This window comes from Sturnira hondurensis, unplaced genomic scaffold, assembly GCF_014824575.4.
Source record: "Sturnira hondurensis isolate 20B ecotype Veracruz unplaced genomic scaffold, ASM1482457v3 Scaffold0008782, whole genome shotgun sequence".
NCBI classification, from domain to species: domain Eukaryota; kingdom Metazoa; phylum Chordata; class Mammalia; order Chiroptera; family Phyllostomidae; genus Sturnira; species Sturnira hondurensis.
In genome coordinates this window covers 6,615,122-6,642,539 of record NW_028081413.1, presented here as the reverse complement: position 1 = coordinate 6,642,539, position 27,418 = coordinate 6,615,122, and the positions used below count along the sequence as shown (strand labels likewise).

General features: G+C 41.6%; 1 protein-coding gene across 1 annotated transcript in view; it reads left to right on the top strand.

Moving 5' to 3' along the window:
* FMN1 (formin 1) overlaps positions 1–27,418 on the top strand; it is a 265,054-nt gene that overhangs the window by 124,392 nt on the left and 113,244 nt on the right. Inside the window, exons 7-12 of the mRNA XM_037056139.1 lie at positions 3,430–3,491; positions 5,933–6,021; positions 12,780–12,909; positions 13,771–13,917; positions 15,010–15,069; positions 20,379–20,499. Of these exons, the coding sequence (XP_036912034.1) occupies positions 3,430–3,491; positions 5,933–6,021; positions 12,780–12,909; positions 13,771–13,917; positions 15,010–15,069; positions 20,379–20,499 (609 nt within the window). The remainder of the gene's footprint in view (positions 1–3,429; positions 3,492–5,932; positions 6,022–12,779; positions 12,910–13,770; positions 13,918–15,009; positions 15,070–20,378; positions 20,500–27,418) is intronic.

Sequence of the window (27,418 nt, the reverse complement as noted above, 5' to 3'; positions counted from 1 at the left end):
CACAAGATCTTGCTCCAAACCGTGGTGGAGTCTTACCTCCTTAGTGCACTTAATTGATGCTTCCTTTAAGCCCATTGATGCTTCCCTTAAGAGAAGCCAATTGATACTTCTCTTGCCACTGCCAAGAACTACCTGCCATTTGCCTGCACGTTCCATCATCCTGTCTGCATCTACTTTTTCCACTTGGAAAGTCTCTCACATCCTTCCGGTTGATGTTCACTGGCACTTGTTGTAAATTTACAAATTGTCATTGCTTGGGATGAATTTGGCTTAATTAATGGTAGTTAATAAATGGGTTTTTCAGGGGCCGGACTGAAGCAATGTAGCAGTTGAAATTTTACTGGTAACCTTTATCCCTAAGATGATACTGCTATTTTAAAAGTTTCTGAAAGTAAAGAATATGGGAAGAAATGTTTTTCTTAAAAAAATGAGAAAATATTTTTTGATATGGAATATTCAGGCAAGCAATGCACCTATAGTAGGTAGGAGCATGATTCTGCAACTCTTCTGATTAAGCCTTGATTTTTTAACAAGGACAAATGGAGGTGGGTGGGCATACAACCTTGATTCAGAAACATGGCCATGCTATTTTGTCTGTCAAAGTCCACTGAAAAGTACTTGTTTTCTTTTTCAAGATCCCATGCTCTCTTTATAAAGAAACTTTGACCCCTAGCAGAAGGACTCGCTCTTTCAGGTTTCTGTAGCATTTACTCCATCCACCAATGTTTAGTTTATTTCTGTTGCACCCCAGGTACTACACTGGGAACTGGGTTATCAAGGTGTGTCGAACTATCCCTGACTACAGGGGCTTACCCTCTGGTGGGAGAGGGAAATTGTTATGCAATTGACCATACTACAGGCTCTTAAAGTACAATGCCTCAGAAAAGGAAAAGAGTGAGAGCTTAATGATCCCAAGATCAAGGAGGTCCTTCCAGAGAAGGGAACTTTTCACCTGGAGGATGAGGTGTGGGAAAGAGGGAAGCCGTGCACGTTCAGGAATGGCCCAGTCTAGCTGGAGCACAGCGCACCTGGGAGAAATGGAAGTGGTAGGAGATGAGACCAGAAGTGTAGCTTGGAGCCAGGAAACGGATGGGCTTAAAAATCAGTTCAGAGACTTTGGACCTTACCCAATATTTAAGGGAAAGACATCTGAGGTATTTTAAAGATCAAAGTAAAATTTTGAGACCTGTGTTTTCAAAAAATAACTTTGGTGGTGTGATCAAGTGTGGATTGGCAAAAAAGATGAAAATTAGATATAAAAATTAGGTTAATTTTCTGGATGGGCCCAAAGGTATCTTCTATTTTCCTCAGCCCCTTGATACATTATCTTGTGAATGGTTACTTGTGCATATGCCTTTGCTATTTGTAATGTTTCCTAAAGTTGCGCCTCCTATCTTAAACACTCAAGAATTCTGGAAAGTTACATTTATCACACAAAACTACTCAGTGGTTGCAGTCTTCTTTCTCTAATTCTTTCTAGATCTTAGAGCATATAAGGCATTAACAAACGTTAAAACACATTAACAATGTGTTTTTTGTGGTTTAATATCCCAGTAGTTACAGTTCCTAGATGCCATTTTGAGTTTATACCATGTTATAGGTGCTATGCCAAGCATACTCATTTCTTCTCTTAATATTTTTCGTAAGTGGTATTACACCTGTTCCATGGATACGCTGAAGCTCAGACATATACTTGCCAAAATCACAAAGTGATCAACTTTTAAAAACCAGAGATTTCCTCTCTAGGAAAGAAGTGTGCAGATCATTCTCTTTCTCATTAGTTAAGGTTACTCAATCATGCCTAAGTTTACAGTTCATATATGGTACCAAGGCTGTATGATTAGAGGTGAACATTTCTGATAAATTTTTTAGAATTTTACCTTTTCTCATTGCATTCCTGATGACTGATTTTTGTAGGGAAATATTAGAATTTACATAAGAGATACATTATTCCTGGCCAGTTTCTGTTTTTTAAAGCAACAGACATGCTGAAGTGCCTGGTCTACCTAATAAATCAGTGAGTTCACATTATCTCCATGTACAAAGTAACAGTTGTGGGAGGGTAAAGTCTTTCATTTGTTTCCCTCAGACTGCATATTTCTTTTGTGGCTTCAGATTGGCTTTTTGGGAAGTGTAATTTTTCTTGGTCTTGCTGGAATCCGAGATGACCAACTTTGTCACTCACACGTTAACTTCCTCTTTTCTCACTGCCGCACGTATGTAGGAGTAACTTGCCGATTATAACTCCTAAGGCAGGGAATGTGGCCTGTAAAGGAATTTGAAGTACATTTCCCAGTGTTCTGTGAAGTTACACGATCTTAGCTGAGCTAATTACCTTTGTTGAAATTGTGTAAAGGGGTTCATACGATTTGAAATGCAGAAGGAGCAGAACAGTGTGAAAGCAACCTGCCCTTTACCTTGATCCCTACCTTCTCTGAAACCGTGGTGTAATGCCAAGGAACTGAATAATGGTGGACGGGCAGAACTTTAAGGCATTCTAAATATCTCTGGTTGGTTTAATAAAATTAATTAGCCTGCCACAGAGAAAATTTACTAGCGGGCTGGTTAATTTCACAATGTAAAGTCAGAGAAGGGAGGTGGGGTTGCGGGAACAAACCTTATTAGTTTTGAATAATTATTTAAAGATGTGGAGCAGCCTATTTCAAACACTTTGATTGCCAAATCCATTAAGGCTTTAAATTCATTATTTGCATCCTGGTGTATATGGGAAGGAATCTCTCTACGTGAAATCATCAGCATATTAGTTAACAGCTAAGTGACTTATTTAAGATACAGAACAACAAGTAGAACCCTAATAAACCCATGGGAATGAGAGTTTGCCTTAAGACTGATTCTTGGGAGGTTTCCATAATCTTAATTTGCCATTGATGCAATTATTGCTTTTTCTTGTCTTTTTAATCCAAACAAGCTGTTTGCAGTGGCCATGGAAAAGTGCCTGAAATCACGTGCCTGAATTCATTTAATTTGCCAACATTGTCTTTTTTTCTCTCTTTCTTCTTGGTAATGGGCAAGAGTCAGTTCTGTTGCATTAGGTACTAAATCTCTTCAATTACCAGCAGGGAAGAAAGATTTAAAATTGTGCTTCAAACCCACAAACTGATTTAGTTTTAAACCACATACACTTGTCCTGTGGAGCCTAAATTAAACTGCAGAAAGGACGCAGAGCTTGAGGAATTAAACCAGGCGAGGCCAAGGCTCAGGCCAGCAATAGCAACCAACCATTTTGGTTTCTTTTATTGGAGTCCCTTGTGCAAAAGGAGAGGGGTAGGAACATGCTAACGGATACAGCTTCTATTAGAAAGTGCAATATTATATTGCTTGGAAGCCAGACGTGAAATAAATGTTAGTATGGGAGAGTATAATCAAACCCGTTATTCTTTTTTCTCTCTCTTTTTGGGTGTTTGGCAGCCATTTTCAATGTGGACGACTCCGTGGTTGATCTTGAGACCCTGGCAGCCTTATATGAAAATGTGAGTATCAGAGACATACAGAACTGGAGTCCATATTTCCATGTCCTTTTAACAAGAAAAAAAAATGTTAAGGTCTGGCCCTGGCCAGCTGGCTTAGTTAGTTGGAGAATCATCCTGTACGCCAAAAGGTTGCAGGTCTGTTTCTCAGTTGGGGCATGTACCTGGGTTGCAGATCCGATCCACAGTTGGCCAGGCCAATCAATGGTTCTCTCTCCCATCGATGCATGTCTTTCTCCCCCTCCCCCTGCCTTTTCTCCCTCTCTTCCCTCCCCTACCTTATTCTCTCTCTAAAGTCAACAAACATATCCTTGGGTGAGGATCAAAAAAAATGTTAAATTGTAAAAAATGTCATACCTGACTGCTTCCTCCAGAAAAATTGCCAATTCATTCATTCATGTTCTTTAGCAATTAGGGTTTAGATACAGCATGGATGAGATTAAGGCAGAGAAATGCAAGCTCAAATAAGAGCAGACAGAAGAAAAACATTAGCTTCCTCACCCCCATTCTGGTGTCTGAGTTAGTAGATCTTTTGCACACCTACAAGGGAGGGTGGTTCAAGGTAGAGGCCACTCGTCTGCCACAGAACTCAGCCGGGTAGCTTACTACCAGAATTAAGGAAGGTAAGCTACTTAATGTTGGTGTGTACCAGTGCTTTCCTCTGAGGAATGGAAATGCTAATACCAGCTTGGATGATTACTCTTAGTTCAAATGAGCTGATGGTATTGAACGTGGGCAGTAGTATAGGATGGCAGGTGAGTGTTTTGGATTTAGCGTCAGACAGGTCCAGCTCTATCACTGGCTGCTGAGTGACTGGGCCAGTTAAACTCCTTAAGCCTGCCTGATTATCAGTACAGTAGGAATTATAATGGTCTCTACCTGGTTTTTCAGGAGGATTAAAAGAATTCCATATCTGTGGCAGTAACAAGGTATTTTGAAAATACACAGCACTGTACATGCATATGGTTTTTAAGTTTGGGTTATATGTGGAAATAACGGGCATGACTGAAGCCTCTCTTTGAGAAGATGGCACAGGAGAGTCAGAATTCCCATAGCTGTTCACCGTTCTTGTTCACTGACTCTGTTAGTATTTGAAAACAGACTGAACCAGAGTCTCTTTACTGAAGTAATGGTATTTCCCAGGAAGCTGCCTGGACTGCTGTAATATGAATAGTCTCTGAGCTAAAAAAATGATTAATTTCAATACTTGTGTACCCTAGAACCTCAGTTTCTTATAGGATATTGTCATAATGCAGTAATCAAGCCTCATAGCATTGACAGTTCCCTACACATTTTCACATCTTTGACACGTATCAGGAACTCTTTAGTACTCACCTTGTGTGGGAACTTCTCACGTTTCTATCAGTAAGGCTTTCATTACTAGATGAGAAGGCACACAAATACCAGGCCATCCGGAGCTGATGGTGCATTCGTTTAGTACCTGGAGGGCAGCGTGGTATCATGGGAGAAAGATTCCGAGTCAGGCCCTTTACCAGGTACTTAGTGTAAATCTCGGTGGAATCATCTGTAAAATGAAAACAGAATAATTGATGTTGAAGGACTTTGTAAGATGCATAATGCCTTCTGGATGCTTTTTGTTGTTACCATGGGCCTAGGACTTTGTGCACTGTCAATTCTTGTCAGCTCACAGTAGAGGTAAGCGGTATGCGATCGAATGCTAAAGTAAGCAGTACAGACAGGGAATGCTTACAAAATTTAGAAAAAAGAGAAGAGGGTGACTAGAAATAAAAAAGTCATCAGCCTACATATGTTAGGAGGGCTGTTGAGAGTCAAGAAGCAAGTGCTAAGGATGGTTGGCACCATACCTTCTTACAGGCAACAGAGAGAGGTTTCAGAGGTAGCAACCCAATGTCCTGGCTTCTGTACCCAGCTAATGTCACTTGTTATAGCCATTTGTATTAGCCAGGGATTCTCCAGCACTGGCATGCACCAGAAACACTTGGGAGGCATGCCGGGCCACACCTTTGGAGTTTCTTAGGTCCCGGGTAGGGCCACAGTTTTGCATTTCTGACTAGTGGCAGGTGATACTGATGCTGCTGGTTCAGAGACCGAATATTGAGACATGTTGCTTTAGACCCACAATTTCAAGTGGTGCACCATGGCACACCTCTGTGCCACGAGGATTTTTAAAACAGGTGATAGCTAACTATTGAGTCGTGGGCACTGTCCTCTTTTCCTTTAGCTTGTCAAATAAAAATATGACAGCAGCCAACACAACAATAACCATCTGGTGTGAGTGAATCAAAGTTGTACCTATTTTTTGTCAGATCAGCAAAAAATATATTTTGGGGTGTGCCACAGAATTTTACTAGTTAGTTTTTGTGTGCCATGAGATGAGAGAGGTTGAAAATTGCTGCTGTAGACAGATTCTCACTGCTCATTTTTGTGTGTGTGTGTTTTGTTTTGCTTATTTTTGAACACAGAGAGCCCAAGAGGATGAATTGGTTAAAATAAGAAAGTATTATGAGACATCCAAAGAAGAAGAATTGAAGCTGCTGGATAAACCTGAGCAGTAAGGATGCTTGAACACTTTTCTTTTGGGCCAAAGTGCAGGCTCTATCTTCCTGCATCCCAGCTCTGAATAATCACCTCTAAATTGTGCAGTGAGCTAAGTCTCAGCTCCATCACTCCTGTGACCTATTGCATGTAGCAGAATGACCTGACTGCTGGGAAAAGCAGCCACGAGTTTTGCGCTGCTGGAGAGACTATTTCTCAACCCCTTTCCCCATCCCTCGTGACTCCCCTTTCTTGTTCTAGCAACTTATTAATTCCTCCTAGACTAAACATTCTGGCCAAAAGGGTAACTGAGGAAGGAGTAAGTCATTGCTCTGTTTAAGGTTCTGCAGATGCAGTTAAAAAGATGTCAGAGCACAGCACTGAAATTGATTTTCCTAAGTGTCGGGTCCAGTAAATGTAGCCTAAATGTGCCAGCTTTTCCCCAAGTTTCTCCACCTGCTCTGCCCAACTCAGATGTGACTGTTTCATCTTTTCTTGGCACGTGCTCTTCTCTCCCTTCACTATCTAGAGTTGTTTGTTTTATAGGTTGTGGTGTCATTTCACACCCTTTGAAAACCCAGAACTCTCATACGTAACTGAGTGACTCTTGTCCTTGGCTGGGCTTCAGGGTCTGCAAACCATACATGAGCTTCTGTGGCTCTGCAGCCTGCTGGCCCCACCCAGGACACTGTGAGAATGTGGAATGGGCTCCTTTGCCCGTTGCTGTCTTGGGTGCTTCATGTCCAATTCATACCACCCTTCTCAGCCTGGAGATCAGGCAAGAACAGGAGACAAAGAGAAAATTGAGTGATCTACGTTTAGGGTAACAATTCAGCCCTAGAGACATTCAAGGTTCTGTGCTTTGTGCAGAAACCTTCCTGCCTTGCTCTGGGGTCCTCTAGCATGCTCTCCTCTTGGATGCCTGGTCATTCCACTCCAGAAAAACATCTTTAAATGGTTGGGTGGGAGATTTCTAGGTTTACTCAGTTATTGATAAACCTTCATGATAATTTTGAGAAGCTTAGGTGAGTGGTTTTCACATGTAGCGTAGGTCAGGAACACTCTGCCCCACGGATAGTCCGTGGAGCGTAGCAGTGTTGTGGATCAGCGCAAATGGAGTCCCACTGCCCTTCTGCTCCAGCGGCTTGAGCCCTCCTCCTTACCAACCCCCACCCCGATGGATTCTGTGGTTCAACTCAAAATCATGTTTCCCTGATACAATAAATGAATCCCCACTAATAAGCTAATCGCTAAAAATTAAGTGACTAAAAATGGAATATTTAGACATTGATGAGTACATGGGGAGAACTTGAAGACTGTCTTGGGCTGCTATAACAAAATGCCCTAAACTGGTTGACTGATAAACAACAGTTTATTTCTCAGCGTTCTAGAGGCTGGAAGTCTGAGATCGGGTGCCAGGATGGTCAGGTTCTGGCGAGAGCTTTCCTCCAGATTGCGGACTGCTGACTCCTCTTTGTACCCTCACATGACCAAAAGCAAAGAGAGGAAGCAAGCCCTTGTGTCTCTTTCTCTAAGGGCACTAATCCCACTCATGAGGGTGCCACCCTCATGACCTAATTACCTCATGGGCCCTACCTCCTAATATAATCACATAAGGGTTAGGATTTCAACATATGGATTGGGGGCAGGAGCACAGTTAGTCCTTAACAGGGACAATAGGACATATCAAGCCATTAGGTAGTGCCAACTATGCCATGTTGAGCAGTGATATTCTAAGCCCAGAGTTCGAGAACTTTTCCTGTAGAGGACCAGACGGTATTTTAGGCTTTATGGGCCATACGGTCTGTTCAGACTACTCAGGTCTGCTGGTGAAGTGCAAAACAACCACAGTCAGCACATAAACAAATGGGTATAGCTGTGGCCCAATAAAATTTTACTTATGGACACTGAAATATGAATTTCATTTTACATGTAATGAAATGTTAACCTACTGATTTTTTTGCAACCATTTTGAAAGGCTCAGTTGGTTAGAGCATTGTCCCAATACACCAATACTGCAGGTTCGATCTCCAGTCAGGGCACATACAGGAATCAACCAGTGAATGTACGAATAAGTGGAACAACAAATCACTCTCTCTCAAAAATCAATAAGTAAAAAAAAAATTGGAAAAAAAAGTTAAGACCATTCTTAGTTGATGGGCCATGCAAAAGAAGTGGTGGGCTGCATTTGGCCTGTGAGCCACAGTGTACAACCCTGGCTCTAAGATAAGGGAATGGAGGACGCAGTGGAATTGAACAGTGGGTTTCTGCTTCTGGAAGTGTTCTTTTCCTTTTGTGTTAATGCCTTTCCAGCATTCTTTTCTTAAGGTTAGTTTCCAGGACACAGAGTAATGATGTCAGGTAATTAGCAAATAACCTACTATTCCTGCTTTCTCTACTGATGATATAGATAGAAGTGCATTTTTAAAGTTCGTAAATAGCCCTGGCTGGTGTAGCTCAGTGGATTGAGCGCGGACCTGCGAACCAGACGATCGCGGTTCAATTCCCAGTCAGGGCACATGCCCGGGTTGCAGGCCAGTTCCCTGCAGGCCAACTCCCAGCAGGGGACGCACGAAAGGCAACCATACATTGATGTTTCTCTCCCTCTCTCCTTCCCTTCACCTCGAAAGATAAATAAATAAAATATTTAAAAAAAAATTAAAAAAAAAAATAAAGTTCGTAAATAGTCGTTGCAGCAGCTTCCTGAACACGCTGAGTTGTACTGACCGCAGAGGCCTCCTGTGCTGTCCCAGGGAGGGGACGTGCCTGGGCGCAGTTGCTGGGGGGTGACGTGCAGAGAGGTCAGGACTTCAGGCCTGAGCGCACTTCGCCTTTGCTTTCGATCCCCTGCACAGTCCAGCACTTGTTTAATTATGCCAGAGCCTGATTTTCTGACAGTTTATTTGCCCTTAGCTCCAAGATAGATGACTATATGCATGTTTTACACACTGGAAAATACAAATCATTTATAGTTGCAGCATTACGACTTCCTAAAAGTGCTGCGGTGCCCAGTCCTATAAATCATAGCACGGAGAAGCCGGCCTCATCACTCACCTCATCAGCTTCCTTGCACCCCAGTGCCAGGTTTAGAAAGACATTTCCCCCAAAAGTGTCATCTGCCTGGGACCCAGCTGTCTGAGAGCCACTCCCTTCAGAGATGGCCCTCTACTCTTTACGCTCTGCCTTGGAGCGGTGGTGAGATCGGTGAGGTGAGGTGAGGTGAGATCGGTGAGGTGAGGTGAGGTGAGGTGAGGTGAGGTGAGGTGAGGTGAAGCTCTGTTGGGTTTGATTAGGCCTGACACGAGTTTTTTTGGCCTAGAGTGAGGACACCATAGACAGCCCATTGGAATGCTCCACGAGGCCCCCAGCTGCTTTGGGGCGCCCAGAACGAAGACATGTTGATGTCTGAAACAAGGCTCTATGAGTGTAGTCCTCTATGGAGGAACACAGATTACAACCCAAAGTGGTGCTGCACACACACCTGAGATAATGCCATTCGAGGGTGGGGGCGGTTAGGGAATGATGAACCAAGTGTTAGTCCCTTCAAATCAATGGGCCATGCAGTGTCACTGCACCCGTCAGCTGAGTTGCTGCTGTGCATGAGTAACCCACAAGGTGCGAGGTGTAGAACTTCCCTCCCGTATACAGGCTGAAATGGTATACTTCCATTTCCCAGGCTGAAATTTCCTGGGAAAATAGGCCTGCCTTGGGGAAAGAAAGGAAAGGTCTCTAGTTTGTGGCTTCTTTAGGGGTATATATTTCTATTTCTGGCTTACGGTATGAAGTTGGACTACTCCGAAGGAAATCAATCTATAAATATTCTTAAGTGCCTAAACCCAAAGTCCCAAACTAAGATTTCTCCTGGGTAGTGAATAAAACACAGTTGGAAGATAAGATATTTATCAGACACTTGCCTCATAGCCTTTGAGGTTATATACACTAATGATATTTTCCCAAATAAATGGGCAAGGAGTATGGTGCTCTTCCTGAAGGCTCTGTGTAGCTATTTTTGGACAGAATGTGACATAAAGGCATTTTGTTCCAAATTTGCTTCCTCATTATATCATATCTTCACATTCCACCGGGTCTCCAAGTCAAAAACCTGCAAGTCATTCTGCATGCATGCTACTCACAGTCCTTCGGGATTGGTCAGTTACCCTGGTTCTTCCTGCCTTAGTAGCTTCCGCATCCTTTTGCCCTCTCTGTTCACACTGAAGGTGCTCTTACCTTCCCTCTTAGACTATTGCAACTGTGGTTGTACAGGTCTCCCAGCCTCACATCGCTGTCACCTGCAGTCAATCGGCCAAGCCACGGCCATGGTGATTTTTTTAAACTAAAAGCTGAAAGGATCACTTCTGTGTCTAAAACCCTTCATTCATTTAGAAAAAGTTTAAACTCTTTAGAACACCATGCCCCCTTTTAGCATCTGACTCCTACTCGCCTCTCCTACAAATATCATTCAACCCATCTGGCCTCTTCCTGGCAGTGTCTCACATGTCTGGCCAGCACCAGAAAGCTCCGGGAAACCTTAGCTGACACTGTCCCCCCAGGGCTCTGACTTTGGCACCCTAAGTGTGGCTTCCATAGCTCCTGTTATAGGTCCCATCACTGATAGTACTTGTCATACTCCATGGTAATGGTTTTTCTTTCCCAAGCTATCAAGAAAGAGCTGTGTATGAGTTAAATTGCATTCTCAGTTCTTAGCATGCTGCCTCAGACACTGCAAATGCTTCATACGTTTCTAAAGCACTGAACAAAATTAGTCTTGGGGACTGATGAGCATTCATTTTCCGTGATGCTCTCTACAATTCTATCCAAAAAATAATGTAAAATTCCTGAATTTCCCTCCCCTGTCCAACTCTGGATATGTGTTTCAGGCCCTTTTCCACACACAGGACGTTGGCTCTAAAATTCTGTCAGCCTTCTTATCCCAAGCCCTCATCCCAGGGAGCCACTGATCCCAGAGAACCTTGCTGCTCAATTTTACTCTTTTCTGGGTAACGTAAGTTGGTGAGCCCATGGGCTTGCCTTCTCATATTGGTCCTAAACCTCCTGTTAAAACTAGTTATAGTTACTGTCCATCTAGCATTTCCTCTTTTTTATCATGTCCTTGTCATTGAGTTGAGGTATTGCTCAGTATATTCTCTCACATAGTCTCTGTACATGCTTCACTCCTGTGTTAATTCACTCTAGGAAGTCTGCATATTCTAGGGGTCTGGGTCCTACTTGGGGACTAGAGTCTCATGGCCACATGTGGAATAGGAAGAATGCAGGGATCGTCCTGAGGCAGCTCTCAGCAGCACTGGGTAAATAAAATCCCCAAGACTTGCTACAGGACCAAATGCCCCCCTCCCATAAGCTTTTTACTGCTTATATTTGTGAAAATTGGTGATATCCCTTATTCCCATCATAAATGAATCAGTGGTTTAATACTAACTTTATAATGAAACAGTTTACATAAAAATGTGATTTTTCATCTTGTCCTAATTCAGAATTCTTACAGGTTTCCACTTTTATACCCATTGAACAGCTTTCATAATTACCCATTACAGAACTTTCAAACAAAGCTGTGATTTCTTTAAGGGGATTCTTTGCTTCATCACAGTGTTATTAAAAGAAAGAAAAGATTTCACCTGGTTGTGGGATCAATAAGAAAAACAGCTGATAATTAGAATCTTATTAAGACTCAGAGGTCCCTGAAATACAGTAGAAGAGGTGCAGAGTAGAAGCTATTATATTAGGGGAATTTCCTTGGATATGGAAAGAAGGAGGGTCCAGCCTTTCCCCTTATGAAAAGCATTCTTGGGGAGAGATTGCAAAATGTCAAAGTAATGATGTTATGAGTTGACAGAGACTTTCAAAAATGTCAGGTAATAATCATCTCAACCCCAAATGGATTTTATTGCCGTTAGTGGATTCTCTCCTTTTTGGAATCCATGTCCAACTCTTCCCCCTTGTTTTAGTTTTATACCCCTCTCTCTAGTGGTTGGCCCGGAGAGCGTGTAGCTCTTCCAACTCAATCTTGCAGAGGGCACCAGTGCCCAACTGCTCAGACAGTGAGCTTTTGTGGGTAGGTTGGTACTCACCATTAGCTTTTAAGATCTGCCTTCCCATAGTTTTTCAAAGTTTTAGATTGTGTCTACTTAATGAATACCTGCTTTGTTCCAAGCACTGGGCTTGAGCTTTGTTTATGTGGGTAAGTTGATAGAAGTTTATATAGTTAAGTAAACAAATATCGATAGAATAGGGACTGTTATTGACTAGTATGTAATTCATTGAGCAGAAAATGGTAGTTATCTCACTGCAGTGAGAGACTTTTTATCACTTACCTACAGAATTTACCTCCAGTCTTCACTTGACTCAGCCTGTACACATATTTCTTTAGAGAATGCTGCGTTATAAAAAGAGTGTATCATGTATTTTTTCTCATACAATGAAGATTAACACTTCTTACTTGGGTTTAGTCTCCTATTTGGGTAGCGGGCGATAGATAACTTGTTGTAGTTTGGTATAATTGCATTAACTTTCTGTTCCTGAAGTAATTTATACACCATGCATCTATTTACCATCATAGAAACCCGTAAAAAACGTGGCTCTGCTGTCAATGGTAGAACACATACCCTCGGAGTTGCTTAAGCAGCCTGATACCTTTTATAATTGTTAAATTGACATTGTCAAGTAAGGAATGCTCTCACAGTGGGTCTTTCTCAGCTTTCTTTTTACTTTCCCTGTGATTTTATACAAAGCCAGATGATTCCTTCTTAATTTCTACAGATTTTTACATGAGTTAGCCCAGATCCCTAATTTTGCTGAACGTGCCCAGTGCATCATCTTCAGAGCTGTCTTTTCCGAGAGTATCACCTCCTTGCACCGAAAGGTGGAAATCATCACAAGAGCTTCTAAGGTATGTTTGCTGTCTGATTTAAAAAGATGACTTTGCCCTTATTAGGGGTAAAAGATAAAGAGGGAAGTGGGAGAGATTGACTGGAATCCCTTTGCCAAAACCTTGTATATTTTTTCTAAGTATAGCTCTGACAATTATCCTGCCTAAGCGTGAGGATGCTTAGGGAGAGATTGGGGAAATAAACTCCCCAAGACTCACTGTAGAATACTCTGCATGCAGGTGAGGTAGGAAGAGAGGGAAAGAGGGAGAGAAAAGGGGAGAGTGGGAGAAAATGACATTTTTACAGATTCCTTCTCCAATATTCCAAATACCTTCCAATGTACATACTGGCTCTTTAAACCAACCGACATAGTATCGTTCGTTTTTCACTCAACTGGATTACAAAAGAGGTTTTGCCTTGGACCTATGAGTTAGATCATCTGAAATGTGCTACATAGTGAAATAAAAAAGATACTAGAGATTTGACAAAGGAAGCGATTATGATAATGAGCGGTGAGCAAATCAGTTTTTGTTGGCTTTACCGCATGGTATTCATTATAAATCCTAGTGCTTAGCTTTTTCTCACAATGACCCACGTTCTTAAGAACATGATCCTCTCCACAAATGCTGTAGTATTTAGTTGCTTATCTGAAGGTGTGTTTTTTTCCTTTCTCAAATATAAAAGATTTCAATAAGGAATGCATAACTATTACCAACGTATAGTGTGTGCCCTCTCCTAGCACCCTAAAAGTCAAGAACAGAAGTCAGCCTGGAGTGCATTTGGCTTTCTTATCCCTAAAATAAAGGACTAATATTTGTTGTTGAATAAATATAGGTATATTTGGGGTTTAGCTGTGTGATAATTGGTGTTTGCCATCACAGGGCTTGCTGAACATGAAGAGTGTGAAGGATATTTTAGCTCTCATTCTGGCTTTTGGGAATTATATGAATGGAGGAAATAGGACTCGGGGACAAGCAGATGGATACAGTTTAGAAATTCTGCCCAAACTCAAGGACGTCAAAAGTCGGGTATTTATTCGTTTCATAATGAATGTCTCTGAACTGCCATTATTTTTCTTTTATACATTTAATTTTAAAAGAAAAAGTATTTCTCAACTATTTATCTCTGTCTTCCCTCTAGCAATACATTTTACCTTTTCTTTCTTTGAACTTTTGAATGAAGATATGGTTTTTAAGTTTCATCTTATTTGGATGGCAAAATTCCTAATATCTGTTTGCCCTAAAATGCACAGTTAGGTGTTGAACTGCAGTGAAAGAATACAACAGATAGTATATGATATAAGGCTTGAATTTAGTGTTGGCCGCTGGTAACTTTCACGTTCCTGCTAATAGAGCAGTGTTGAATCACCAACTGAGCTGAGCATTTGAGCTATTCTTTTGCCCACAACAGTTGGGCTGGACATCTACTGTCAGACTCTCTGAACCCGATTATCATTTGGCTCCACACCCCTGCTGAGCCACCTCTTTAGAAACAACCAGCCCATACGTAGGCGTCCCATCGGGGGCAGCAGGAGTGGAGGGAGGGGAAACACACAGGCAGATTAGAATTAGACCCATGTGAACAAGACTCAAAGGCTGCCTTGTGGGAGGGCCTGCTCGCTCCTGGCCTCCCAGGGTCATAAAGTGGCACTGCATTCCTTTTAAGCTGCCCTGATTGTTTTTCACACCATTAAGAACACACATCTTTTGAAAGGTGGGAAGGGAGGGATGGTTTTTCTGTTCAAGTCCCTGGTTCCTTTTAGCATTCCCCTGCCCCCTCCTGTTTTGGCTTTATACCAGAAAAGCCAAATATAGAGAGAGTGCTTTGTTTATTTTGTTTGTTTGTTTGTTTGTTCTGGCTGTTACCTCAGAGGTCTTACGGATTTTTTTTTTTTAACCACACAACAGAGTAGTGAGTGTAGTGTCATTTCTTTGTATGGATGCCATAAAAAACGGATGGGACAAGGAGGGAATCTTACCAGGCTCAAACAGAACCTGTACCCTGTAGCACAAATGAAAAATACATATTAGGGTCACAAACTGAGATTTGGGCTCTCAACTATATAATATAGCAAAGTCTCATGTGAATGATTTTCATTTAAGCTTCTCTTTTAAACCTAGGATAATGGGATTAATCTGGTGGACTATGTCGTGAAATATTACCTGCGTTACTACGATCAGGTAAGAAATGGCATTATGTGGAAAACTACACTAATGGGGTTTCAGCTGTTACACATTGTCGGCATTCAGAAATTGGATGATGGATGGATGGATGAATTTCAAGTCCAACATAGAATTTGAGAGCTATCCAGCCTCCTTGGTTTACAGATGGAAACACTGAAGCAAAGTAGTTTAGTTGACTCTCGTAAAGAGAAGCATTATTCGTGGTAGAAATCTACTGACTCAATCCACTCCGTGACATAGCTTCAGAGAGACTCCAAGTCATCTCAGTGCCTTCTGACCAGATTGTCAGGGCCTTTGTGAAATCTATATCCATCCAGTAATTGGTCATGTTTGAAACTAGATTCTGGGAGGCAGACCAACATTTAGAAGGTTAATATTTGGTAATACCCACTACATTATCAGTAGTATTCATCTGTGAGCACATTGAAGACGTGGAGTCTGAAATCCCTGCTCTTTGCTGAAATTACATTTGCAATTAGAAATAAAATTTTCTGTGAGAACCCACCTGAGCTCAATTTTCTCTGTTTTATTCCTTCACATTAAGTGGAGAACAAGGAGTCCTAACTCTGAGAAGAAAGAGGTACTGTTGCAAGTTGCTGACAAATTTAGCGATCACTGTGAATGGAAAAAGTCTCAGGAAAATGTTGTCAGGGCTCCTGCTTAACTATCCATGTCAGCAAAGTTTTTCCTGGGTACGGAGGGAAGAAAAGTAAAGATTCCAGGGCCTCATTTTTTTAAAGGCCTACAATTTCATCCAGAAGATTAGCTAAGCTCTGATGAGGTTTCTAGTTATTTCTCTTGCCCTCCTGGCAGATTTATCTGACTGTTCTCAATATATGTAAATACAGCAGGATTCTTCTCCCACCTCACCCCTCAACGTCTTCCCTCTTTCTGTTAAGGATATTGTAATTTTTGGTCATTTAGCCATGAAGTTGTGCTTCTCTTTAGCTGATATCTGTCCTTCAGTTCAAACTGTTTCTCATATTCTTCCCTGTGTGTGTATGTGCACATGTGCTTTTAAATCCCAACTGGTCCCTGCTCATTTGGCTTTAAGATAACTCACCGGGAGTTGCAGTTGTTCCCCGCTGGCATCCCCACCTCCCGTGACTCCCGTTCTAGTCCATCCCACACCTTGTGGCCTGATTGCATTTTATAGTTCTGATCGTTTCACCTCACATTTTTACTCAAAACTGAGTAGCTCCCCTTTTTCAAGTGAATTGAGATTCTATCCAATTTATTTCCAGTCTTTTACAACTGGACTTTTATTACCTTCCCTCTACACACATTCTGTGATTCAACTCAAGACTCAGTGTTTTCCAAACACACCCTCTGCTTTCTTACTGATGTGTTTTTACACCTGATGTTCTCTTTCATTGGAACTGTCCTTGTCACTAGCCTTTTAATAAAACTACTCTATTGTTCTTATAAATGCTCTCTTAAAATAATAAATTAAAGGATGTTTGGGAAAAAGCATCTGAGATATATATTCAGAATCAACAAGAAAAAGTCAACCTGTCCCTTCTCATTTAAAAAAAAGGTGGCAAAGAGACTACAAGTATCTACACAAAACAAATACAATATATGAATTGCCAACCAGATATATGGAGTAGAATTAGCAATATATACTGCTCAAACCTTTCTCAGGACTGTCATGTATGGTTGCCTGAGTTCTGTGTTTAAGATCTCTAGGTCAAATGAGACCTTTGACTTGTCTGCCCTGTATTCATCATACTATTTGTCCTATGAAGGGCACCTTGAGAAAAATTGAAATGTCACGTGCTTGTAAAGCTGTTTGCCAGTGGAGCTGGGCCGACATTCAGGGACACCTTTTTCTCATTCATGCAAATGTCCTGCTGTATGGGCCAGCAAGGCTTTGACTTTTCTGTATCTAAAGTCTTAGAAATATGCGTATTATTTCTGGGGGTGTTTATCCTAAAGAAAAAATAAGGTCATGTATCACTATTTTATTTAAAATAATTTATAATAGCAAAATATTTCAGAATTTTTGGTAAGTGTCCAAAGACAGAAACTAAGGTCAAATAAATTATGCTAGAGTCATAAAATGGAATAATAGACTACCATGGAAAGTGCATAGGAGAATGTTTTGTGGAATTGGGGAGTGTTCCTGATCTGCTTTTAAAATTACAAATGTGTTTAAAATAGTATATGGTGTAATCTCAAGTATGTAAATAAAAATACACATAAACACACAGAAACACCTGGGAGGATGTCTATTAAAATATTTGATTCTTTCCAGGTAGCAGGATTGTAAGGGATTTTTACTTCCACCTTTCCTTTAATTACTAAACACAATGAACATGCATTACTTTTTTTTTTTTAAAGATTTTATTTATTTATTTATTTATTTATTTTTAGAGGGGAAGGAGAGAGGGAGAGAAACATCAATGTATGGTTGCCTTTTGTGCGTCCCCTGCTGGTAGTTAGCCTGCAAGGAACCGGCCTGCAACCCAGGCATGTGCCCTGACTGGGAATCAAACCGCGATTGTCTGGTTCGCAGGCCCGCACTCAATCCACTGAGCTACGCCAACCAGGGCTGAACACGCATTACTTTTGTCAAAGGAAAAATAAGTGCAATCTTACGTGCACTTATTTTATAATAAAAAATAGTGCAATCTTACATGACCCTTCTTCCATGAAGACTTTGCTCAGTTCCTCACCTTTTACGCCTTTGAAGCCTGGGAACACTTCATTTGAATGGCTCTTTCAAAATCTGTTTTCTGCCTTATCCATCAATATCAGTGAGCAATTACCCATCATCCTGGCATTGCTCCCTGAGATCCAGAACTCATTGTTGTCTCTTTGTTAGTGTCTGTAATGTAGGTGCCTGAAAAATACTTGCTGAGTTGCATATATTGCAAATATCAACAAGATTGTAATAAAAGGCATCTGGGATGAAGCAGGTACGAGGAGGCGAGAGCTGCCTTCTGGTAAAGTGAGGCAGGGGTGTTCGTCTCCAGGCAGTATGTGCACGCCCCAAGTTCTGGCAGCAGTAGCAGTGTGGCAGGAGCATTTTGAGATGTGGCACTTCTCATCCAAGGTTGACATGAGTAAATTTACCTCATGACCCCAACCAAGTCAGATGCGTCATCTAGGAAGGGTGAAATTTGCCTATGATACACGACTCATTGAAGACAGCCGAACCCAGTGGAATCAGCTTCGCAGAAGGAAATCTGAGAACAGTTTCAAACTCAGGATGGCACGGTTTAGGAAAATAATAAGCCAACATCTGTGTGGTCCTCTCCTAGTTTTCGCTGTGCGAAATGCATTTCACTCAACAAGAGAGTAGAATTATGTGATTTATTAAACTACCCTCCCCCTCTAAGAGCATTAAGTGATGATTTGTGTGGTTAGTGGTGATGAGCAATTAAGTGAAGAAAGGTGACTTCTGTTCCAGGCTCTCTCCCACTCACGCCAGGTTTTGGGTCCAAGTCTAGGTCTGTGAAGTTGAAAGAAACCCGTGAGGAGCCACGTCTTCTCAACCCTAATTGAGCAATTTTCACAAGAGCTACTACTACCAGACTGGTTTGCTCAGCACCATTTTTTTCTAGATTAGCAAAAAAATGAAGCCAGACTGAGTCTGATAAAAAAAAAAAAACCCTTTCGGAAAATAGAAAGAGATATTGTTTATGAGTTCTTCCAGGGTCGATTGCCATGGAGCTTTGTGGCAAACATTATAGATGTTGTTCCATGTAGCCCTCAGACTAGATGCTGCTTCCATGGTTTTCAAAGTAGTAAAATAAGTATAGGAAGATGAAAAAAGTGTATCGATTGTGTAAAATCCTGATCAAATGAGGAGAACCACCTTCCTCCAGCATTCCAAGTAAAGCTAAAACTCTTAAAGGAAAGGGCAGGGTCCAGGGAATCCCCAGAACCACAAGAAACTGTGAAGATAAGTTACATGTCTCTGGCTAAAGGTACACTTTTCCAAGAACAGTGTTTTCAGCATCCTGGTGATGTCTCCAAAGTTGATTGGCATGCCAGAGGTTACGTTCCAGACTGAGACTAAGAATTCTGGCCTTCCTGTCTGGTGGGGAAGACATAAAAGCGAACACAGCAATTTGTAAATTAATACTGATAAGTGCTGTAATAGTGGTGAGTAGGAGGGGCTCTTGGAAACACACAAGAGTTAGTTGCTGGGACTTAGGGGAAATCTTTGAGTGGGTGACAACTGTTTTGAGACATGAAGGATGAGTATGGACACTGAGGTGTGAGAACATTCTGGGGCAGGGGGGGCAGGGACAGTTTCAGGTAAAAGTTTTACAAAAGCCTAGAGGCAAGAGACTGTGGCCGGTCCTTTTATTTTATGAAAGTTTGGGGAGGGGAGTTAGAGATGGAGGGGAGGAAGAAATAAGGCTGGAGATGTAGACAGAGGCCAGATCAGAAAGTGCCTTGTAAAGCAGTTTTAGCATTTGGAACTCATCCTAATGGCAGTAGGAAAGATGGAATGTGAAGGAAAGCTGGCAAAGTTGCCTCTGTGAAGAGACCTGAAGACTGTCTGAGATATGCAAGATACGGAGCTTACATTAAACAACTCAGGAAAAATCAAGCTAGGCTGGAAAAGAAACTGGAGGCTCAGCTTCTCTCTCAATGTGCCTGATGAAGGTTTTGTACCTCAAGGTGTTTCTCAGCTCAGGTACGCTGTGAGGTATAGTTGTGGGGCTTGTCCAAAACTACACTCAGTTGTGCCCCTGGTAAATATATGGTGAGATTAGCCAAATAAAATTTTTACAAATATGTGAAGAATTCTCTCCCTCTCTCTTACACACACACACACACACACACACACACACACACACACACTTTTTAAGTTTCAGAGGAAGGCCGGTAAAGGCATAGGGAAGGTGATTGTTCCTTCCATTGTAGCGCCATCATATCCAGCACCTTCCAATTCACACCCATTGACATACCCCAAACATGAGTTATCTAATTGTTACCATGTGCGATTCAAACCGGGACTTTCGATTTAAGTGCTTTCATGTGTTCCTCCTAAGCCTTTTTCCATGGACGTAGGGTGTCCAAGATCAGGACATACCTGACAATTTTCTCTTTGATTCATGAGGCAAAATAGAACCTAGCCCATGCCACAGCCAATCTAAGTGCCAGTAAGACCAAAACGATATTGTGAAAGATGCAAAAGCACTTCAAAGTCACCAGTCCAAATGGCAGAAAAGCAGAGGAGCGTTGGTACGATTTTTATTCAAACATTCAGTAAAAGATGCTTTGAAATTTCAACCAAAAGTGACAATGGGGGGGTATAAAGTACTTTTCCTTACCGTGTCTTTTAGGAAGCAGGAACAGAAAAGAGTGTCTTCCCCCTGCCTGAACCACAAGATTTTTTTCTGGCTTCCCAAGTCAAGTTTGAAGACCTCGTAAAAGACTTGAGAAAACTGAAGAAGCAACTAGAAGGTAACAGGAACTGTTCCATTATTATGATGATAGCTAAGATATTTTCACAAATGATTTAAGAGAATTATTTATTGTGTGGCTTATGGAACGGAACCGGTGCAGTGTTCGGTTTCGGTGTTCTGCAGCCTTCAGGACACTTCCCGTCTCTGCACGCTTTTTAGGGGCATTGAGTTGCCATAGCCCTCTCTTACTAGTGTTAATTAGTCCTTATTATACCTACATCTTGTTTCATCTACATTTACCAACATGCAGTAGATACAATTTTAATGGTGCTAATAGCACCAACCCTTTATTGAATGCTTACTGCTGTCTCATATAATCCTTGTAACAACCCTAATAAGCAGGAACTATATAGCTTTCTTTTACAGATAAGAAAAATGAGGCTTGGATAAATTATGTTCACACAGCCAATGAGAAGCAGCCAATTACTGAGCACTAATCACATCTATGGGATTGGAACTGATGCATTTTCGAAACAAGTTTACTATGCTGTCTCGCTCCCCCCCGCCCCAGCCCTCCTCCCTCTCTCCCCCTCTCCCCCTCATCGTCTTTCTCTCTCTCTCTCTCTCTCACGCTCACACACACACACACACACGCTCACACACATGTTCCTATAAATTTGGTTTACATATATATATGAGTCCAATAATGATGGCAAGACCACAGTAAACATTCTATTTTAGTTTAATTTACATTTTTAATTATTCAAAACAAAACACTGAAAGCCCCTTTTGGCTTTTTTTAAAAGGTGAAACTATGTCTCTCTTGGGCAGGAATTTTCCTTTGGCATTTCTAGAGCCTTGTGTNCTCCCTCTCTCCCCCTCATCGTCTTTCTCTCTCTCTCTCTCTCACGCTCACACACACACACACGCTCACACACATGTTCCTATAAATTTGGTTTACATATATATATATGAGTCCAATAATGATGGCAAGACCACAGTAAACATTCTATTTTAGTTTAATTTACATTTCTAATTATTCAAAACAAAACGCTGAAAGCCCCTTTTGGCTTTTTTTAAAAGGTGAAACTATGTCTCTCTTGGGCAGGAATTTTCCTTTGGCATTTCTAGAGCCTTGTGTTTTCACTGTGGAGACATCTCTGTGTCCAAGAATATAAATACTTGAGCTCGTGTAACTCCAATTGAAGAGCGCTCTGCGGAGGATTTAGGGAGCGTGTTAATGTGGAAATGGAGCCCAGAGTGCCAGAAGGAGAGCTTGAGGAAATGAAGAGCTCGAACCAGGAATATTTTTACACTAACACATAAAATAAACATTTAAAAAATGTTTATTGTGAAAGAGTGCTCAGAAACCTAAGTCTTAGACAGAGAACAGCTTGGAAATGGAAGGCAAGTGGGAAAGATCCGCTCCTAGTGGCAGAGAAAGCCATTTGTTTTTACTTTGGGCATAAAACTTGCTTAAATAAGGATAGTGGTTACAAGTGAATACTTTTACCTTGTAAATTAATTTTAAAGGAACATGGATTTTTCCCCCTCCTGTTGATGTGGTTGAGAGCGCGAATTCAACCAAATGAGTGCTTTGTTTGGGAATGTGATACGTGAACTTGTGGTTATTCTTTTCCCTCCCCTCAAAAAAAAAAAAAAGACGACAGTTTTATCCTTGTCTAAGATGAGGAGCTTGATTCTTATTGGAATAAAGCAGAGGAAGCCATCCCATAGCAGTTTGCTTCTGTCCATCGCCAGTGGCAGAATCAGGGTGCAGGCCAGTCCTCAGAGTGGCTGCTGGGGACCAGCAGCAGGAAGGACCCGTGCTTGCTTGTTCACTCCACCGCCACCGTGAACGCCACGCCCTTATCTCATGGCCCATGTAACACCCTGGGCCTGCCCTGTCGGCTGGTCTTTTGGACAGAAACCTGATCTGTCCTCTCCTCCTGCCTTCCTCCCAGGGACTGCCCCTTTCAGGCATCCTGGCTCAGCCACTGTCCTGTGACACTCCTGTGTGTTTGATGGTAAATCACAGAGGGACGAGAAGAGTGAATTAGGAAGACAGTGGACAGGCAGGGGTTCCCCCACAGCTCCCCATCTTTGGTATACGTTACTTTCTCTGGGGAGATCCTAGCTGTCATTCCAGATCTCTCAGTACTCAATTCACACTTTCCTCAATTTTAAGGAAATACCAAACTCCTGAAGTTGGGGGGAGGTGCCTTAGGAAAGAAAATTGAGCATCACCGCAGTGATTTAACCAAAGGCCGTGAAGCACCGTAAGGGCAATGGAGGAAACTGGGGCTCCCCATGCACATTGAATATTTAAACAAAACAATGCCCTGCTAATCTTTAGGGATGCCAGTGTTTTCCACACATGAAAGGTACCTAGTAAATATTTAAAGAAAATACAGACTGTTGGTTCTCTAATGAATTTCTTTTTCTTCTCGATGCCATCTGGCAAGATGGCCAGAGTCCTGGCGGTCCGTTTCATCTCACGTTCTCGTTCAGGTTTCACCTCCGTCTCCATAATGCCTTGGTGTGAGCCTCGATTGGATGTTTAATTGAAGAGGGCATAATTTTCACACATACAGCAAAGATTTGATGAGGCTTTGAGGTTTATTGTAGCCATTAAAATGTCGTGGCTGCTGGCAAAACCCCAGAAAATGTCTAAAGCTAAACCAGATGTGATTAGCAAATTTCAAGTGGTCTCAGGCCCCAGTTCTCCCGGGGGCAGCCATGGCCCTTCAGAAGAAATCTGTGTGGAGTAGCACAAACCACACCTTAACAATAGAGTGTGAATTAACTATGACCCTTGGTTCTACAAGTGTCGCTGATATAAGTAGACGTTGTCAATAGGCATCTTTCACAAAGACAAGAACTTTGAATAGCTCTTTTATGTAGGTAAAACACAGCAAGGAATAGATGGTATCAACTACAATTTGTTACGTGATATAGTAACAATACATTATTATTATCTATCAGGTACTTCCCATATATCACTTATTTTAATTCTTGCAATGCCCCCGAGAAGCAGATGTTATTGCCAATCTCTCACAGGAAGAGGAAACGGAAGTTCACTGTGCTCACGTAACTCACTAAGTCACTTCACAGGCAATGCTGACCTAGCCACATTTTATAGCTCGATGTGACTCTGAGCCATGTACTCAAGGCATCCAGAAGTTTCCATACCTTATCAGAGATCAAAACAGAAAGAGATATATCATCAAGGCATAAAGCCTCATGAAGATACAAAGGACAGAGAGAGTCACAGGAGTCACTGAATGTGTGCATGAGTGCAGGCGTGCACACACACCCCTAAAACCATATGTGTGCACCCTTGGGTTGGGGAAGGTAGAGGGGAGACATATAGGAAAAATGGGTTATAAAAGTGAATAGACACAGTATTGCATAAGATTAAGACCTCGGGTTATAGAATCAGTTATGTATTTTTTACTGGTTTGATGAAAGTGAGATCTTGCCAAGTAAGTTACCCATAGAGTATATTCATTTTTCGAACCTATAAAATGGGACAGTTATAGTACCTGTGTCATAGAAGGTAATGAGTGCATGGTCCCTTAGTAAGAAAAGCTTTGACAAAGCTTTGCAGTTGTATGTATGTACCTCCTACTGGAAAATGTACAGTTTCTAAGGTCAGGCCCACGTTCTTGAGAAGCCAGCTGGGCTGTGTTTGTGGAAAATCTACTTTCCAGAGTGCTTGCATGCTCTTCTCTACACTGTGGACACAGCCCCAGTTTCTTGGTGCTTGGGAACATGTTTCATATTGTGTTTACTGTTCTACATCCCTTAATGAGACAATAATTTTTATTTCCCTGGTAGTGTGATGTTATAAGTAATAGCTGGGGGAAAATCAAGCAAACAGGAACAGTTGCTCTCTTTCTTATTTGTCGAACTTGCTGGCCAAAATTCTGAAGGTATTCTTACCAACGCATGTGTGGTAGGCGGAATACTATTGCAGGAGCTCCTGAAGATGTTCAGACCCTAGTTCCTGGGGTCTGCAATGATGTTACCTTACATGGCAAAAAGGGACTTTGCTGACACTGAGATGGGGAGATTAGCCTGCACTATTCCAGTGTACCTAATCTGATCACACGCATCTTTAGCGTGAATCTTTAAAAGCTGAGCACTTTCCTCTTCTGTGGTCAGCCGGAGATAATACAGCAGAATGATCAGGGAATGCAGTGTTGTGGCTTTGAAGAGGGGGAAATGGGCAGTGAAACGAGGGACGCAGGAAGCCCCTAAAACTGGGAAAGGCAAGGGCCCTGGCTGGTGTAGTTCAGTGGATTGAGCACAGGCCTGCAAACCAGAGGATCGCGGTTCGATTCCCAGTCAGGACACATGCCTGGGTTGCAGGTTGGTTCCCTGCAGGCCAGCTCCCAGCAGGGGACGCATGAAAGGCAACCATACATTGATGTTTCTCTCCCTCTCTCCTTCCCATCTAAAGATAAATAAATAAATAAAATCTTTAAAAAAAATTTAAAAATTTTAAAAAAATAAAATAATATTATATATTATTTTTAAAAAAACTGGGAAAGGCAAGGAACAGAGTCTCCCTGGAGCCTCCAGAGGGCATGCAGCCCCATCAACACATTGAGTTCAGCCCAGTGAGACCCCTGTCAGACTCTAACATGCGAGGACCATAGGTAATACCTGTGTGTTGTTTTAAGACACTTAAGTCTGTAGTAATGTGTTATAGTCACAATAGGAAACAAACACACCAACCATGTGCGTGTCTGATTGTACCATTCGATACCAGGCTGTAGATGCAGGGTTTCCCCAGTACTAGCAGTTGTCAGTGTTGCATGAAATGTGAATTAGTGCTTTCTTAAAAAAAAAGGCCTCTAGTCCAATAAACTTGGAAATGCTCCATCCTAAAATCTTATCATAGGGATTCACAGCGCACATGAGTTTATTAACGATTCTGGAAAGTTGTACAATAAAAATAAACAAAATGGTTTAACCTTGTTTAAAACAGCGTTTCTCAACTTAAAACATGAAACAGTGGGTTTTTTTCTTTTTTTCTTTCACTGAATCCTTAGCAATATGAGGCAGAACGTGCATTCCATGAAACAGTTTCAGAGGTGATGTTGATTTTCCTATCCAGTCTTTGATATAAAGACACAGCTGCTGCTGCGCCGGCACCGCTGGACGACCAGAGGCGAGGCTGTGGTGAGCAGCCACGGCCTTTGCCCTCCGGGGCTGCTCTTGGTGCCCCCTGGCCCCCCGTCCTCACTCGGTCTGTTACCCGTGGGAACGGAGTGGGTCACATCCTCTCTGGTGTCTCGATGCCTGAAAGCCAAAAGGAATAGCGTTAGTGTTACTCAAAATGACTCTGGTCTCACCGCCCCCAATCCACAATTGTTTACCGTCATCCTGTACGAGTATTTTATTATGAAAACTTCATTCTGGCTATGAAAGGTTACTTAATTTTTTTGTTGGAAGATGAGACAGGAACTCTTCAGATAGGTGTTTCAAAGTCAGCATATTTTGAGAAGTTTAAGAAAAAACCTAAATTTTTCTTATTAGCACAAGTTACTTAGTGTCCCTTATCATTAAGAATGGGCTATTTAATCAGGTATGTAAGAAATCTTGCCTTGAAAATGATGTGTTCTTAGCCCTGTTATTACATATATAAACTGGGGAAATGTAATTACTAGTTAATCCTCAGTGTAAGATAGTCAAACTTATTTGAGACTGTTGGCTGAGATGCAAGTTTGGGTGTGTTAAGACAATTCCAGTGATCTCATTTTCTCTAAATGTCTAAGACTATATATTTGAACTTGTCCTTTCTTTGTACCATTTAGAAATATTTGGGAATACAACTATATAATTTTGGAAAGGCAAGAGTGTCTATTGACTTTTTTTGATGTGTTACCACTCAATACATGTTTATCTGATAAATGTTTACCCTAAAATGTTAATTCCTTAAGCCTTCTTTAAATGAGATGCTGCATGAAACACATAGTACAGGCATTCAATAAATGTGAAACTTTTCTTTCTAAGTTTGAACAGTAGTAATATTACTAAACTAACTTTACACTGAAGTACATCCATCCCATCTGTAGGCATTTTCAATCCTGATGTCCTTATTTTAATGCAGTGACCAGATTAACCCACAACCATTCAGATGAACCTTTGTTTTGTGTAACAGTAGTTAGTCCCTGAATATTCTACTCAAATTTTAAATTATAAGAGGATGTAAATTTATACATACATGAAACTAACAGTTCAAAAAAGAGGGGATTTTTACTGGGGGGGGGGGGTGGTGTTGGTAGATTTCCCAAACTATAGACAGTGTGTCTTCCAGATGAAGATGGCACATTGAGTGCATCCATTTAGCTCCACTCCCTTCTAAAGTCTCACCAAAAAAACTAACATGTATTTAGACTCATACAGTCAGTACCAATACAGTCAGTTAAGGGAGTGGAAATGAGAGAGGAACCACACATCTGCACATGAAAAACATAAACGAGAATGGTTTTACATTTCTCTTGGTCCTTGGCAACGACTGGTGTAGAGGCGACAGTTTGACTATTTAGATAGAGATATGAAATTTTTACAATTAGAATTAAGGTTAAAAAACATAAGTTAAAATCTACTCTCAATTATAGGTAGGTAGATTAGTGGGGTTAAAAATGAGCCATAATTTTCTAGAAGTGAATATCTTCCTTTTAATAGTAATCATGACAAGTACACTGTTTACATGTTGGAAAACTTCTCCTGTTTGAAACTACATGGTAATCATACACTAGCTACTGCTGCTCCTGAGAGGTGGAAACATTCCTCTTCTTTGCCATTTAGCTCACTTGGCATCTGGGCAGATGCATGGCTGAGATAACATTAGTGAGGTGCCGAAGGGGGAGCTGTGTGGAGCGGGGTTTGAGACACGGATCACTGACGGCTCCTGGAAGGGACGCTGCCTGCAGAAGAGTTGGTGTCCCCTCAGGGGGAAGAAT